Source organism: Alosa alosa, chromosome 8 (assembly GCF_017589495.1).
Source record: "Alosa alosa isolate M-15738 ecotype Scorff River chromosome 8, AALO_Geno_1.1, whole genome shotgun sequence".
Classification (NCBI taxonomy): domain Eukaryota; kingdom Metazoa; phylum Chordata; class Actinopteri; order Clupeiformes; family Clupeidae; genus Alosa; species Alosa alosa.
In genome coordinates this window covers 28,905,101-28,922,920 of record NC_063196.1, presented here as the reverse complement: position 1 = coordinate 28,922,920, position 17,820 = coordinate 28,905,101, and the positions used below count along the sequence as shown (strand labels likewise).

General features: G+C 42.5%; 1 protein-coding gene across 4 annotated transcripts in view; it reads left to right on the top strand.

The window, feature by feature from the left end:
- The window catches only part of itsn2a (intersectin 2a), a 90,972-nt gene that overhangs the window by 61,874 nt on the left and 11,278 nt on the right, over positions 1–17,820 (top strand). For all 4 annotated transcript variants that reach the window (XM_048249840.1, XM_048249837.1, XM_048249838.1 and 1 more), the window contains 9 exons: positions 279–334; positions 490–656; positions 825–858; positions 1,159–1,280; positions 4,009–4,105; positions 5,006–5,197; positions 10,419–10,540; positions 11,044–11,150; positions 11,349–11,532. In XM_048249840.1, the coding sequence (XP_048105797.1) occupies positions 279–334; positions 490–656; positions 825–858; positions 1,159–1,280; positions 4,009–4,105; positions 5,006–5,197; positions 10,419–10,540; positions 11,044–11,150; positions 11,349–11,532 (1,081 nt within the window). The remainder of the gene's footprint in view (positions 1–278; positions 335–489; positions 657–824; positions 859–1,158; positions 1,281–4,008; positions 4,106–5,005; positions 5,198–10,418; positions 10,541–11,043; positions 11,151–11,348; positions 11,533–17,820) is intronic.

The following is a 17,820-nucleotide window of genomic DNA, read 5'->3' as shown; positions in this document are numbered from 1 at the left end:
AGACGGGCCTATCGACTGGCCTTAGGTTCCTGTCCTCTCTCCACGGTCCTGCCAATAAAGGCTAGAAAAAACAGAAAAATACATTTTTAAAAATTCAGTCATTTGTGCCAGTGGCATGCTTCATCAGTACCATGAGGTCAGTGGTGAAGATGGATGAATATTGTCTGCTCATCACAGATTCAAAGAATGACTCTTCTTGCCTTTTTATGAGCTGTCACCACACAATACCAGTGAAATAAGTTATAGTTTGTTGAAGATTTCACATCTTTTCTTTTCAGACCGCTTTATTCCGCTGTGGATGATTCTGATACTTCTGATGTCTGCCATCTTGAAGGTATTTCTCCCCCAAATACTTCTCAAATGACTCCAGTGCCTTATCTCTCTTAGTGAATAGGTCTCTATTAAATATATGATTCTTTGTGTTATTTCGTTGCGTCCAATCAAAACCTGTTAAGCCACCTGTCAGCTGACCTGTCTCGCCCCAATCAGAGTTTGTGGCCCTGTACACATACGAGAGTCCGGAAGTGGGCGACCTGGCGTTCAGCGTGGGGGACACCATCCTGGTGACAGAGAGGGAGGGCGAGTGGTGGAGGGGCTGCATCGGAGACCACACAGGGGTCTTCCCCTCCAACTATGTCAAGCCCCGAGAGTCCAGCGTAAGTCTGAATGCTCAAGCCCAGGCCTCTGTTTTTCTCCTGTCCCTTAGGCTGAGACTCGGAAATGCTGTCAAAGTAAACAAACATGAACGTTCAGTCATGACAACTTGTAGAGATAAATAACCACTGTAAAAACAACCACTGTAAAAACAACCACTTTGTTTGTAGGCGTCAAAACCTGGAGCTACCAGCAAGAAGCCAGGTGAGGGCAGCTTTACACCCACACTACACACACACACACACACACACACACACACACACACACATACACACACACACACACACACACACACACACACACACACACACACATACACACACACATACACACACACACACACACACACACACACACCAAAGTATCCAGTACTTTACACTTCTGCACCCACCTGAGTAACACACTCCTTTCCTTGAATTTCCCCTGGGATCAATAAAGTATATATCTATCTATCTATCTATCTATCACTCTTCCTTATACATGTGTCACTCCATTGTTTGCCAGAGATTGTGCAGGTGACCACACCCTCCGTTGCCACGACAGCAGAGCAGCTGAGTCTGACTGCGGGTCAGCTCATTCTGGTGCTGGCTAAGAACTCTTCCGGCTGGTGGCTCGGGGAACTGCAGGTGAGAAGAGTCTATAGACCTCTCAAGTTATAGATTTTTTTAAAATTGATTTCCGATGGCCCTTTATATAAGATGATGAGCCTGTCTCTTAGGTAGAGAAAGTTTTGTTGGGCAATCGAGAGATAAAACAAAACATACATTAGCACAGAAGGTGAGCTAACACCAATGCACACAGAGACATATAAACATAAATATAGGCTAACTTCACATCCACACACACATAGCCAAATCCCCCACCCTACCCCACCCACACACACACACACACTCATTACCTACACACATATACACACAGCCAGCCCCCCACCCATACTCCTACAACCAACAGTAAATATTTCACATAATATTGCATAGTCTGCATTACACACAGCCCTATTCTAAACAAACACTGCGTCATAATTGTCATGGCAGACCCTCCACGTGAATACGCACATGGAGTACAAGTGGGCTAGGGAGAGGTCAGCAGGAAGTGAGAGATATGTCAAGAACAGGTAAGCGGTCAACAAAAGGTCAGAGAGGTCATTCACATCTGGTGTAGGTTTAGAGGAGGTCACTCAGGTCTGGTATTTGGCTGTTGTTAAAACGGATGACTGCTGACTGCAGTAGCCTACTCACCTTATTCCACCACACCCATTTTAGAAATGGATTTTCGTCTGCCCTTGTGTTAAATATTCCGGTAGGTTGGATCCGGCTAGTTAGCTTCATTGGGATAACACAGCGGATGGAGAGGCTAACTTGGGAGGAAATGAAAAATGCCATCAGGAGGTCAAATGGCAAGATTTTACGGTAACACTTTACTTGACGGGTGAGTTCATAACACATTCATAGCAGCTGTTATAAACTGCACATAAAGCATTCATGACTGTTTCATGAGACATGACTAAACATTCATACCAAACCTTTCATGAATGTGGAAGACAGATCGATGACAACTTGTCAAAATAAAAGTCCAACAATCGAATACTTCACAACTTTTATAGTAAAGGGACATTCGATGTAGACTTCATTAGATATTCATTAAATATTTACAAAGGCTGGAGAGATTAAATTAACGGTATTCAGGTTACACAAATATGGGTCTGCTGAAGGTAGGCTAGTTTACCTCCCAGTGTTAAACTCAGGTTTTAAATTTGCCTCCAATATTTCATAAAGGATACCATTAATTTGATCTTTCCAGCCTTTATAAATATTTCATGAATATCTTATGAAGTCTACATCGAATGTCACTTTACTATACAAGTTGTGAAGTATTCATAATCTCTGAGTTTAACACTGAGAGGTAAACAAGCCTACAGTACATTCAGCTGACTCATATTTGTGTATCCTGGAATGGTTGGACATTCCCATTAGCAAAATATAAGAAATCATCTGCAAAGGTTACATCATAAAGCAAATACATTTTTATGAAACAATGATTTGCTTGACCATGTTCTGTCTTTTTGGAACTGGACTAGCCCATTGACTCAGATGTGACGTGATCAGGTAAGAGATTTGGAACAAAAACAGCAATGCTGCTTTGCGATTGTTGGGCTTTTATTTTGACAAGTTGTCGTCGTTCCACATTGATGAAAGGTTTGGTATGAATGTTGAGTCATGTCTCATGAATGCTTTATGTGCAGTTTATGACCGCTGCTATGAATGTGTTATGAATTCACCCGTCAAGTAAAGTGTTACCGATTTTACTTTGAGAAATTTTACCACCCAAGGCTATTCACTTCTACGGAGTGAGGAGAAGATTTGCGGCGGTGGCCTCCTGTATCGTATACATGGATTTCTATGCAACGTCACGAAAACATGCGTGCGCAACCAAGAGGCAGAAAGCACCATAGAACAGCATAGAGCAATGCAAAAGAGCAAAAGAATAAAATGAGTTTTTGTGCTGAAAACTGCACCATTTCGAAATCACGATGGTTAGAGAATGTTAAATATGTTCAGTATCCCTAACGGAATGCATGTCTTTGACAAAAATGACAAAATACGATGTTATATTAATAATGCAAATGAACGTCAAACTTTAAAATATAGTCTGAAATGAGACGTTATTATCATTGAGACAACAGGGGTATACAAAAAAATCCGAAAAAAAAAAAATCCGGTTAAGTTTAGAACGTTGTGGACGGCCACCAAGCGTCTTATGCCTCGCATCTAGTTTTGTTGGTAAACGGGAAACCCGTGTATGGAGATATAGCCTATTTTAGAGACGGACTGGCCGTTTACTAGCACAGTATGTCAATATTCTTATGAAGTGCTTTCTTTATTTCTACCAAAAACTCAATACATTATCTGATTATTTACTGTCTAAAATGTTAAAACCAAAACACTTACTGCTGCGGGCCGTATTACAGAAACTTCCTAACTTGCAAATCCTATCAGAACTGTTTGATAACCATGGTAACTATGCTTAGAAAGTCAGTACAGAACAGTCACTCTTAATAATTCAAAATCCCCATGTTATTTTCCCATAGGAAAAATCGCAGGAGACCGGATCTCAAAGATGGCAGCTTCAGAGGTCTATAGGTTAGAGAGGTCAGCTATATGTGAGGGAGGTCAGAAAACATGAGGGCATGTCAAAATACTGACTGGTCATCTGCAGGGGAAAGTCAAGTCATCTTAAGTCTCCTGTAAGATGAGTCCTGTAAATATCGCTCACACCCTGTGCAGTGGTTTAACTGGCTCTATGATGACCGATGTGTTTAGTGAATAAGTTTGTCCGAACATCTCTGCTCTCCAGGCTCGGGGCAAGAAGCGCCAGAGGGGCTGGTTTCCCTCGGCCAACATCAAAGTCCTGGGCACCAACAGTGGGAAGTCCACACCAGCGCCACAGCCAAGTAAGTGCAGCAGGGATGCACCCATAGTGACATTCTGGGCCGATACTATACCTTTCATACCCTTTAGTGGCAAGGAAACTAAAATATTTGTCAGGAATATTCATTAGAAAATAACTTTCAGGCCTTCATAGCACTGTCTCTGAATGCCCAAGTCCACATTACATTTTAGCTAGTGCAGACATGATGCAACAGACCTGATGCATAGTGTTCAGTGATAGAGGCTGTGTTTGGTTCACAGTGTTCAGTGATGGAGGCTGTGTTTGGTTCACAGTGTTTGGTTCACAGACCATTTGTAATGCTCTAATTTCCCTCACGGGATCAAAAAAAAAGAAGAGTATATATACTTAATACCTGCCCCTCGTTTTACCACAGCTTTCAAGCTCTTCAGTTTCCTAGAGGAGGTTGAGCTCGGCTTGGTTTCCCACTTTCATCAAAGCTGTTTGTTCTCGGCAGCATGCCCCAGGATTACTAATAGGAATTCAGGTGCTCTTCTTTAAAGAAGCCATTGGCCGTATTTGTCATTAGATAAAAACAGCATGCAGTGTTTTAATTCTTTGTATGCTTAAACATACTCTGGAGTTTAGGTGAAGACACAGTAAAATGCATACACTATGCCCAGCTAAACTTCTACTATTTGCATTTGCAGTCTGTCTCACAAGATCAAATGTAGCCTGGAGATGAATTCTCTGGTTTATAATCACTGCTTCCTCTGAAAACATACCTATGATGTGTTATTTTTTCTCAGATAAAATACTTCCTGTTGTTGCTTTAAGCAGAACATCTCCAGGAGGGTTTGGTGTGACCGAATGACATTCATTTGGCCTTTTTAAGGTCATTTTTAGGTCATTTTTTTGGCCTAATTTTTGGTCTCTTCTGCAACGTCTGCTCTTCCTGCTTCAGTTTGTCAGGTCATCGCCATGTACGACTACAAGGCTGCCAATGAGGATGAGATGAGCTTCTCCAAGGGTCAGCTGATCAGCGTACTCAACCAGGACAACGCTGACTGGTGGAAAGGAGAGGTCAATGGGGCCACGGGGCTCTTTCCGACCAACTATGTCAAAATGACCACAGAGTCTGACCCGAGCCAGCAATGTGAGTTCCACTTCTCTGCTGATGTTGAAGTTCTTTTTACTTGTTTTACAGGGTAGCGTGTTGTCCAGTAAGAGAAAAACAATATGTCAACAACAACAACAAAAAAAAAAACACAATGGCAACTCATCTTTAACTACAGACAAACTTTATCTAACATGCACACAGACATTCTGTCTTTCGGTTGTTTATTGTGCCACACACACACATAGACACAAAACAACTTTCTTGTTATTATTGTTTTTAATGAGGGACAGTTGCATGACCTGCAAGCACGCACACACACACACACACACACACACACACACACACACACACACACACACACTTTGGGGAGTTAGGCTAACAAGCTGTCTGCGAGCATATTTGTAGGAATGTATAAGCTGGGTAATGAGGGAGGGTACAAGGTCGCCCTGTGACCCCAGAGAGAGTTCTGTTTGGATCTGTGTTTGTGCTATAAAATGTTTGTCTGTGTGTGTGTGTGTGTGTGTGTGTGTGTGTGGTGCGCGGGCATGCATAATGCATCCTTGTTGGAACCTTTCTGATATGCCAGTAAGGGTTTAAGGTCTGACAGTGTACTGTACGCCCCTGGATGCCCTCAGCTCAGTCTGTTTGGTATTCAGCACTCATACTGTGTGTGTGTGTGTGCGTGTGTGTGTGTGTGAGAGAGAGAGAGACTGTGTGTGTGTGTGTGTTCAGAATAAACCCTCTGATCCCCTGTGCTGGGCTGTGCTCACTCTCCACACCTCTGGGAACCTGCACCAGCTCCGTTTTCTTTTTGTTTCAGCACATTAGCATTTGTAAAGGATGAATCCACCCGGATGTGTGGTAGGTGGGGTGGAACTTTCTAGACTTTCTTCTTCAAAATAGGAATGTTCTCAGGGAAGGTCTCTCAGCAGGTTGGCCTACAGAAAGGTCCTTTTGACAGTCCTCTTCCCAATTGTTCCACAGTGCAGAACACACACCAAAAACAGCGAAATAGTAGTCTCTCTCTCGCGCTCTCTCTCTGTCTCTCCCCCTCTCTTTGTGTATGTATGTGTTATCAATATTATGTGAATAAGCAGTAAAGGATAGAACGTGTCAGAAAGAGAAAGCTACTTTGCGTTGTGTAGTGTGTGTGTGTGTGTGTGTGTGTGTGTGTGTGTACATGCGGCGCTTTTGTCTGTAAACTAGAGCATTGTTACTCTGGGTGTTGATGAAAACAGGGCTGCCAGAAGCGTGTGTGTTTTTGGGTGGGGATCAGTCCCACTCCTTCCCTTCTCCCCCCCCCCCACTCCGGGCCGCACGCTGCTGGGACTGGTGCCATTATCTGTCCTCCCTTCAGACGGCCGCTGGCTTCTTCTCTGCCTTTGTTTTTTTCCCCAAACTGGGGGGATTTCTGCTCAAGGCATGATAGCAGTTCTGGAATATTTGTTTATTCAATGGAAATGTGCGCTATGAGATTAAAAATAAGTCATGTTGTTGTGTCCTCGTTGGATAAATCTGATAGACAGTGGGACTTTCTGACTAGAAGAAACTAGATAGCATCCAGTTATTTTGTCTGTTTATATGAGGCAAATATTGAATTTGCAAACCAATGCGGTAAAAGAACCCAACAATTTGAACTGCCGTACTTTTATTTCTGAGGCCTTGTTTGTTGTCCGAATCTAAAATATTGACTGATAGGCTACTTACTGTTAAGGGTGTTTTCCTTTCAGAGAGTGTAGATGGTATTGGTTAAGTTTCTCACATAGATTTTGTTCTTGCAAACTAAATAGAGATAGCTCTTAGATAAAGTTCATGGATCTTGTTCTGTCTTGACCAGTCTGTGGGGATGGAGATACTATATGCTGAAGAAATCATTTGGTTTAGTGTTTTCATTTAGATTTAGCTCTGGCTGAAGCCATGTTTTACCTTACTCTGTATGCAAAGGTGCCTCCATCCAACACACAAGAGCCTCTCCTGATGTTAACATGCACTTTTTTCTGTTTCAGTTCCACTACCAGTAAAAATGTCTATAGGGGTAGATCTCAAATCTGAAAGATGATTTCAAATGGTTCCTTTTTTTAGGGGTAGAGCTCAAATCTGAAAGGTGCTTTCACAAGGTTCCTTTGTTTAGGGGTAGAACTCAAATCTGAAAGGTGCTTTCACAGGGTTCCTTTGTTAAGGATGTGGTGGGTGGAGCAATGATTGGGTTCTGGATGATCTGATTATGTAGAAACACTCCAAAGCAGAAAATCAGTATGGGCCTCTCACATACCCTAGAACATTTTTGTAAGACTTTGTTTTAGTTTAGAAGCTAAAATGGCCAACGAATGTTATGCCTTTGATGCAAGAGTTTCAGTTTGAGCAGTGACATTGATCTCTGTTCTCCTCCTTTACTGACTTCTGTCCTGCATCACTCTCTCCATCCATCTCTCCATCCCTCTCTCCATCCATCTCTCCATCCCTCTCTCCATCCATCACTCTCTCCATCTATGGCACACATTTACACCCCTGTTCACTCCTCCGCTCTGCCCTGCCCCTTCGCCCCTTCGCCTCTTCGCCTCATCTGTGTTTTCTTTTAGGACTGTCCAACTGTCTCCGCCTCCCTCCTCCTCCCTTCCTCCTCTTCCTCCTTTCCTGGGCCAATCAGAACGATGTGCTCCAGGAAGCTGATGAAGTGACTCCGCCCCTCACTAACTCTTTCCGGAGATGGCTCCTCCCTCCACACGTTTTTTGCGTCCTTCTGTCTTTCCTTTGTGATGCGTTTCCTGTCACTGACTCTGACTTTTATCCCAACTAACCAGGGAGGTGGGCGGGATTAACAATGTTGGGTAGTCATAGAAATGGACCTTACCAAGCTAACATCCACAGTTAAACAACAATGTAGCAAAAACTGTTAACAATTTCCAAAATGACCCTTTGTGTCAGTCACTCTCCTAGACATGGAAAACCATATTTTTGATTAAAGTCAAAACTTTCGAACTAACTATATTATACTTATATCCTAATATCTTCATTTAGCCTTTGCTTAGGAAAACATTTTGCCACGTAACTCACACACACTAACAATGTCACCTGTTAGAAGAGCAGTGTCCGTTCCATACTTGACAACACCTATGCAATGACCTGAGAGTGTTTGTCTTTAGTTTAGTTTAGTTTAGTTTAGTTTAGTTTAGTTTAGGTTTGTGTTTCGATTTGTGTTTGTGTTGTGTTACGATGAGCTTGCTTGTTTTTATATGACCTCGTGCCTCCTCCTGTACAGTTACCATGTACATAGAAATGAGAATAAACTCTTTTTACCCGAGAATTTTACTGACTTTTTTTCTGACTTTATTTTTTTTTATGTAGCAGAGAACATTCAATTCATGAGAAAAGTTAGGGGGAAACTGTTGACATAACTATGTTGAGTAAGTTATTTTGGAGCATATTATTATGATTTAAAAAATATTTCAACTCTTAATTTTAATGCCAATGTAATGTTTGTCATTGTTCATCACTTTGGATAAAAGTGTCTGCTAAACATAAATCTAAATCTCTATATACAGTATAAGCTATAATCTATCTTTATGTTAGATGTATATCCTTACATTTATTTTCTTTTTTTCTAATATTACTTGCAAAGTTAATATTTCAGATGTGTCAGTGTCCTCTCAAAACCATGTTAAGAAGGTTACGTTGTATACTGCAAAGCCCATCAAAACCACTGTTCCTACAGCTGGATATAAACTTCAAACATTGGTATTGCAACACATGATTGCAATACACACATACTGTAGTGCTTGGATATTGTCTAATTCTGAAAGTAGCAACAGTTGTTAAAGTCTGCTGTTCGGAAAAGTCTGGTTTCTAAAGGATCTTTAATTTCAGGTCAGACATTTTGATCTGCTTGGAGTCTGCCACACTTTCTATGTGCCCCAAACCTTGAAACGCAATTTGTCTAAAAGAGTCCATTTTTGTATCACCTGTCAGAATGGGCCCACGTGTGTGTGTGTGTGTGTGTGTGTGTGTGTGTGTGTGTGTGTGTGTGTGTGTGTGTGTTCTGCATTGATATCTGCAGTAATGGGGGCGTGTTTGGCATGTCCTCACCATCTGCCGCCGTCTGCTGTGTCCGTTTGTGTGTGTGTGTGTGTGCATGTGCGTGCGCGTGTGTGTGTGTGTGTGTGTCTGTTTGTGTTTGTATTTGTCTGTGTGTGTGTGTGTGTGTGTGTGTGTGTGTGTGTGAATTTATCTGTCTGTGTGTGTGTCTGTTTGTATTTGTCTGTATGTGTGTGTGTGTGTGTGTGTGTGTGTGTGTGTGTGCGTGTGTGTGTGTGTGCCCTGCCCAGCTGGGAATAACACAAATCAATGAGCCAGCGGAGCTCTTGTGGCGGGCGGAGCTCTTGTGGCGGGCGTGCTGTGAGCTGAGACGAGATGAGCGTCTAATTAAAGTGATGAATGCCCAGATGTGCGCGACCAGACAGAACCCAGCGATGGACGCACACTCTGACAGATTGCCCGAGGTCTCCTGGACACTGCCAGAGATGCCATAAGTTGGGACAGAGCAAGCCTGCTTTAGATATGGCCTCATTCATCATTTATCTTTACCAGAGCTGGAGTTCAGACTGGAATTACATAAAGTGTGTGCTGCTGTTTTTATGAGACACACACACACACATTTTAATGCTTTTATTTGGACCTTAACACAGGGGAATAATTTATAGATCCAAACATTGATATATTAAACTTTTAGACAGGTCTGATAAAACACTGAATGCTTTGTGCTATTAATACTTTTTGCACTTATGGATAGCATTGTTTTCTCCAAATGGATAAACAACCTATTATTGCAGAAATAGAGCAGTACTTTGCTAGTCTTTTGCATTTGGCTTGCATAGTCCACACAGTTGCAGTCCGCATAAAACAAGTTTGTTCACATGTCCATTTTAGTTTGCAGAGTTGTCAAATTAGTTTGCATTGAAATCCCAGCTTTGTCAGCAAGTGGCTGATATTTAACGTACACATACACATGCACAAACAATATAGGCAAGTACATAGGAAAGCAAATCAACACACTGACTTCCTGCCACACTCCGGTACAAACTAATCTGTACTCTACTACAATCTACACTACTACTGTTACATGCCCCCAGGCCCCTACATTCAGACTTACACACACACACTTACTCTCTCTCTCTCTCACTCACTCACACATACACACACACACACTCACACACACACACACAGACTCTCTATCTGACGTGTGCATACATACTCCCTGCAGGGTGTGCAGACCTGATGAGTCTGGACACCATGAGCCCCCAGGAGAGGAAGAGACAGGGCTACATCCACGAGCTCATCCAGACCGAGGAACGCTATCTGGAGGACCTGGAGCTGGTGCTGGAGGTACCTCACCTGGGCCTTACCCCTACCACCTCAACTGAACACCTAACACCTGACCTCACCCAAACCTCTAACCTGAACACCTGAGATCCTAACACCTCACCTGGGCTCTTAACACCTCATCTGAACCCCTAATACCTCACCTGAGATCCTAGGCTTCTAACACCTCACCTAGGCTTCTAACATCTCACCTGAGATCCTAACATCTCACCTGACCCCCTAATACCTTACCCTTGGCTTCTAACACCTCACCTGAGATCCTAACACCTCACCTGAACACAAAACACCTCACCTGAGATCCTAACATCTCACCTGGGCTTCTAACACCTCACCTGAACCCCTAACACCTCACCTGGGCTTCTAACACCCCTTTAGAATTGTGGTTACAAATGAACCTAAAGCCGAAACCCAGATGATTGTTGTTCAGAGTACGTATTCTAGGGTGTGCTATTGTCGTGACTCGTGCATAAGTGTAACTGTGGTCATCGTTCCTGTGTTGTGTGTAGGTGTTCTATAAGCCCATGGCTGAGTCTGGCCGGCTCACTGAGGCAGAGATGGCTACGATCTTCATTAACTGGAGAGAGCTCATCATGTGCAACACCAAGCTGCTCAAGTGAGTGTGTACGTGTGAGTTTTTGTGTGAAATCAAGAGTGTGTGTGTGTGTGTGTGTTTGTAATGGCCGCTATTACCTTCATATGTTATGGTTCTATTATGGCGCTGAGCTGCTGTCTGCCATCACTGATCGCAGAATCGTGTGAGAGTTTTACCATGTCTTAACACTGACACTGTGTGACCCCTGGGTGGCGCTAGAGCGTTGCGCGTGCGCAAGAAGATGGGTGGCGAGCGCATGCCCGTGCAGCTGGTGGGGGACATCCTGGCTTCGGAGCTGGCCCACATGCAGGCCTACATCCGCTTCTGCAGCTGCCAGCTCAACAGCGCCGCCCTGCTGCAGAGCAAGACCGACAACGCGGCTGACTTCAAGGACTTCCTCAAGGTGAGAGGGATGGACAACATTTGTTGTTGATTTTGTCTGAATTTTCCCATTTCACCACCACTACTTTCAAATAGAGGCACTTTGTATATTTCCTGGTCTTATGGATGTGGAATGCAGGGGCGGAGCTTGAGGGGGTGCGGGGGGTGCGGCACGCCCCCGGCCCGGGACCCGCAGGGGCGCCCCTCCCCCACCTCCGGGTAAGGTGGGACGGGCCTCTCCCACGGCACAAGGCCGGAGGAGCTAAGATCATGCAAACGGTTTCTTTTCAATCATTTTCATCAGAGTGGGACGTATTAGGCTTATAGGTTGCCCCAGTCAAGACGAGTTATGACTCACGGTAGCTGAAAAGTTTTGAAATTTACTTTGATTATTTAGTAGGTGTAAAATATTGAATAAAATGTTCTGCTGAATGACTGGCTTTATTTTAACTCTCATATTGAACTTTACGACGTGCAAATTTACAAAATTGGATCAACGATATTGTCTCCTACAGGCGTCAATAAGAGAACACTTACACTTACATGATTTTGGTTTCGATTTTCTAATTGGAGTAAGTCTTTGTGACAACACGTCATGATACATTTGATAATGTTTGATCGTTGTTTTGGTATGAAGCATCTTTTACGTAGCTTAATGAATGCGCTCTAGAAAGTGAAAGTAGCCTAACCTAGGCCTAAATGCGCTCTGTGTCTGAGCTGTCTGTGCACGTCCCCAATTGATTACGCTCCTCAAATGGAGAACACATCAATCCCATGGTATTTTTTGCCCTAAAATGCATGAAACATGCAAGTTAAAAATCCCGCCGGTAGCCACGTTACATCTCCGTTTCATATTTGCCTAGGCTAATAAATGAATTGAACGAACTCAACTGACAACAGGTATATCTACTGATTCAGTCATTGAGACTACAGAATACAGACTACAGAATACAGTACAACAAACTTTCTGTCTGTCTGAAGTTTATTTTTGTATATCGGGATACAGTAGCCTAATTGCCTAATGTCTTGACAATAGTTTTTCTTACCGGCTTGCTGTTTAAACTGACTGCACCGCTCTGAACTTTCCTGCCAGGTTTATGACGTAAACCGCTACATCTCGGCTCTGGCATTGCCTAAACTCATCGTGTGGGAAATCAAATTGTGGACGAGTTCGCGGAGCGCAAGGCTCGTCGTATGCCCTTCAAATAGTGCTGCGTATTATTGTTGTTTTATTATTAGGGGTCATGTAGCCTAATGTTTTTGTTGTTGTTCTCTTGGTTACACTTCATGTACGTTCATTACATAGTTGCTCTCCGTGGCTGGCGGCTTGTAAGACCCGCTGTTGCGGGCATGTGTATGTTGTAAAATTATGTTATGATGAGTTTAATAAAGGGCCCGGTCATGTGCCCCGCCCCCGGCCCGGCTCTGACTTGTTCCGCCACTGGTGGAATGTATACTGTTTTATAGTGAGAAAGACCAAGACCAAGAAGGGCTTGACCTACTCTGGTGTGTATGTGTGCGTGTGCGTGTGTGTGTGTGTGTGTAAGAATTAAAGAGATGATGAAGGGTTTTATACACACTCGTTTGGCCTCTGCCTGCAGCTGCTGCCAGTGTGTGTTTGAGTGTGAGACTTTTTCAAGGTGATTGAGGGAGACAAGAGTTTGAGATTAAACACTTATAGTGGGCGTCTCTGAGAGAATTTATGAGCCGGTGGGGCCCCCTGCTTGCCTAGATGAATTAAAGAGCCCGAGGGCTCTCAATGACTTCAAGGTGAGGGGAAGTCAACGGCAGTGGAAGTTTATGAGAAAGGCTCCCAAGATGTCTTTTATTTCAGTTTTTTTTTTTTTTTTCATTTTGTCTCACATTTTGAGTGCGTCACTCCCCAGCAAATGGAATCTATTTTGTGATTAGATCTAACCATCGTGAATGTCTGCTGTCATTGTAAAGTTTATTTTTGTCTCTCCATCTTTGTGATGACCCCCCCCACCACCACCACCACCACCACCACCACCACTCCGTTGTCTACTCATTCCACCTTATTCTCACTCTCATTTGGTCAATCTCTCTCTCTCTCTTCCTCTCTTGCTTTGTCAATCTCTCTCTCTCTCTTCCTCTCTTGCTTTGTCAATCTCTCTCTCTCTCTTCCTCTCTTGCTTTGTCAATCTCTCTCTCTCTCTTCCTCTCTCACTTTGTCAATCTCTCTCTCTCTCTTCCTCTCTCACTTTGTCAAGCTCTCTTCCTCTGTCCCTCTCTCACTTTGTCAATATCTCTCCATAACACCAGTACCAATACCCCTCCCCACCTCCGTAGACGCCTTGTCACCACAAAGACACAACAACATGGAATACACTACTGGAATACATGCTGAAAGCGGAGCATCTGCAACAAACTTCCCAGAACCTCAACAGGCAGATGGAGACTCTGGATCAATTTTCAACCCCAACCTCCTTGATTTCCCATCACCACCCACACCCAATCACGTCCCCACCCAATCAAACTCCCCAGGCCACACAAACCCCCCTAATCTCCCATCACCATCCCCACCCCTTCAACCCACCACCCACTCAAACTCCACAGGATCCCCTGAATACCCATCACCATCCCCACCCAAGCACATGATGTTGTTCCTGCAAGAATGGAGACTGCTACCAGTAGCCATGCAGAGTTTTACTAGCCCAAGATCATTAGCACCAAAGAAGCGAAGGGCACCTCCACCCCCTCGCCCTCCCCTCCCGTTTAGAAGGATCTCTTAAGCAGCAGCAACCTCTTAGTTCATTTTCTCAGCCGGCATATAGCATGGAATGTGCAGTGGAAAATACAGATGGCAGCAGCAGGGGACAATTATATGATGACTGTATTGCATGATATTCTCAGGGTCCCTGCAATATAAATGGTACTGACAGTAGTTTTGAGAACATGCCGGGACCCAGTAAGCCCATGACATTCTCTATTCCTGTATTGACAAGAAATAGAACACAAATGCATCGAGCTTATAGGGTAAACCAGTCCAATCTCCTACCCGTACCACATCAACCTCAGATTTCCCCCATGGATCATATTTCCCCAACACTTAAACTAACAAAACTAGCACTCCTAAATATCAGATCTCTTTCAAACAAATCATTCTTAATTCATGATCTAATTTGCACACACAACCTTGATTTTTTTTACTTTTAACTGAGACATGGTTAGATCAAGCAAACAGTGCTGCTACTCTCATCGAATCAGCTCCCCCAAACTTCAGTTTTTTGAGTGCTACCAGAGCAAATAAAAGAGGTGGGGGATAGCCACAATTTTCAAGGCGTCTTTTCAGTGCAATCAGTGGATCATTCGGTGACTTTACTTCATTTGAATATCTGTGTGCATGCATTAAGTCTTCTCCTCAGATTTTATTACTGACAATTTACAGGCCTCCAAAACATTCAGCTAAAGTTTTTCTTGAAGAGCTAGGTGAACTGCTATCAGTTGTTTGCATAGAGTATGACTGTCTTATTATATCAGGGGATCTAAACTTGCATATGGATAATCCTGAAAACAATTATGCCAAGGAATTCATTGCACTAATCGATACTTTCTCCCTAACACAGCATGTACAGGGGCCAACACACTCTCTCGGCCATACCCTCGACCTTGTTATCACAAAGGGTCTCGATGTCTCTACAGCTGTTAAAGACCTGGCCTTATCTGATCATTTTTGCGTGTTCTTTGATGTGTCTATGTCCCCACACACTCAAAACACAGCTATGATGGTAAAAGGAGAATCATAAATGATCAGACAAGTGCTCTCTTTGAGCAAAGCACTTTCACTAAAGTCAAGTCAACTGTCAGACTCTGAAGACCTATTTGATCACTTTAATGCAAAATGGCAAACATTATGGATGACATTGCTCCATTACAATTCAAAAAAAAGTTAAGGACAAACAGAAAGCACCATGGAGGCAAAATCCAGCAGTTAAACTTCTAAAAAGAGAGTGTAGGAAGACTGAAAGAAAATGGCGTAAATACAAACTTCAGATCCACTATGAAATCCATAAAGAGATGCTCCGCACATATAACTCTGAAATATGCAAAAAGCAAGACAGTCTTTCTTTTCTAACATTATCAATAGAAGTTCAAATAACACTTTCGTATTCTATTTTCAACTGTTGATAAGTTAACAAATCCCCCCCTCACAATTAGCGCCTGAACTTCTCTCAACTAATAAATGCAATGAGTTTTCATCTTTTTTTTTAAAGGTAAAATTGACAAAATCAGACTCAACATATCTGCTCAATTACAAATTCAACAACCTGAACTTCCAGCAACAAACAGAGGGAAACTAAACTTGATGTCAGAGTTCAGCTTGATAGACTCTGAGAAACACTTGAAAAAAAAAGGGTACAGAATCTCAGCCCTTCCACATGTGTCTTACACTCTGCCTACCAATTTCTTCAAAACTGTTTTTCACCTCATAGCGGACGGATGTCCTTCAAATTGTAAATGTATCATTGCTGTCTGGCACTTTTCCTAAGTCACTGAAAACAGCTGTTGTAAAGCCACTTCTCAAGAAGAATAACCTGGATGCCTCCATGCTAAACAATTACAGGCCCATATCAATCTACCTTTTATTGGCAAAATTATTGAAAAAGTAGTCTTTAATCAATTAACCACCTTCCTAACATCAAATGGGTATTTTGATTACTTTCAGTCTGGTTTTTAGGGCAAATCACAGCACTGAAACAGCTCTCATTAAAGTTTCCAATGACATCGCCCTCAACACAGATTCAGGTAAAACATCAGTCCTAGTTCTACTGGACCTTAGTGCAGCATTTGACACTGTTGATCACAATATTTTACTACACAGACTAGAACACTGGGTTGGATTTACAGGCATAGTTATCAGCTGGCTAAAATCATATCTACAAGAAAAGGAGCTTCTTTGTTGCCATCGAAACTGTACCTCAACACCAACGTCCTTGACCTGTGGTGTTCCCCAGGGCCGATCTTGGGGCCACTATTATTCAACCTCTATATGCTCCCACTTGGACAAATCATTCAAAATAATTTGATTTCATATCATAGCTATGCAGATGACACACAAATTTACTTTAGCTCTATCACCAAACAACTATGGTCCTCTTGAATCTATGTGTCAGTGTATAGAACAAATCAACACCTGGATGTCTCAAAATTTTCTTCAGCTGAACAAAGAAAAAACTGAAGTAATTATATTTGGTAAAAATGAGGAAAAGACTTAGGGCTTGCCACTCTCCTTGACACAAAAGGGTTGAAGGCAAAGGATACTGTTAAAACCTTGGTGTATTAATTGACAGTGATCTAAATTTCAACAGCCACATGAAAGCGATAACTAAATCAGCTTTTTACCACCTCAAAATATTGTCAAACTCAGAGGGCTGATGTCAAAACATGACTTAGAAAAACTCATTCATGCATTTATCTCCAGCAGGGTTGATTACTGCAATGGACTGTTCACAGGCCTTCCTAAAAAAGACTATTAAACAGCTTCAGGTGATACAAAATGCAGCAGCTAGGACTCTAACAAAAAACTAAAAAGAACTGACCACATTACTCCAATTCTTAAGTCCTTGCACTGGCTTCCAGTAAGTCACAGAACTGACTTTAAAAATCACTATTGCTTGTTTATAAATCAGTAAATGGAGCAGGACCTAAATACTTGTCAGACATGCTTCAGCAGTACACACCTTCTCGTCCTCTCAGGTCCCAGGTGAAAAACCTGCTAGTAAAACCTACAGTTAGAACTAAACATGGTGAAGCAGCTTTTTAGCTGCTATGCGGCTCAGCTGTGGAACCAACTTTCGGATGACATTAAAAAGGCCCCAACTGTAGCCAGTTTTAAATCTAGACTTAAGACCAAACTGTTCTCAGGCGCTTTCTGCTAACTGTGCCCGGTTACAAATTCTGAATCTGCCTCGATAATTATTCTACTTTGTCTTTATTACTTTTTTTTTACTTTTTTGCCTTTGTTTTTGCTTACTAATTATTCTTTATTTTTAAATGATTTTTACCTTGTGTTTTATGTTTTCTTTTTATTATGATCTTACCTTTTAACTATTCTTTGACTATATTGCCCTTCTATGCTTTTATTTGTTATTATCGTTTGGTTTTGTTTATGTAAAGCACATTGAATGACCTCTGTGTATGAAATGTGCTATATAAATAAACTTGACTTGACTTGACTTGACTCTTCCTCTCACTTTATCAATCTCTCTCTCTTCCTCCCTCACTTTGTCAATCTCTCCCTCTCTCTCTCTCCCTCTCTCTCTCTGTGTCCCTCTCTCACTCCTTCCTC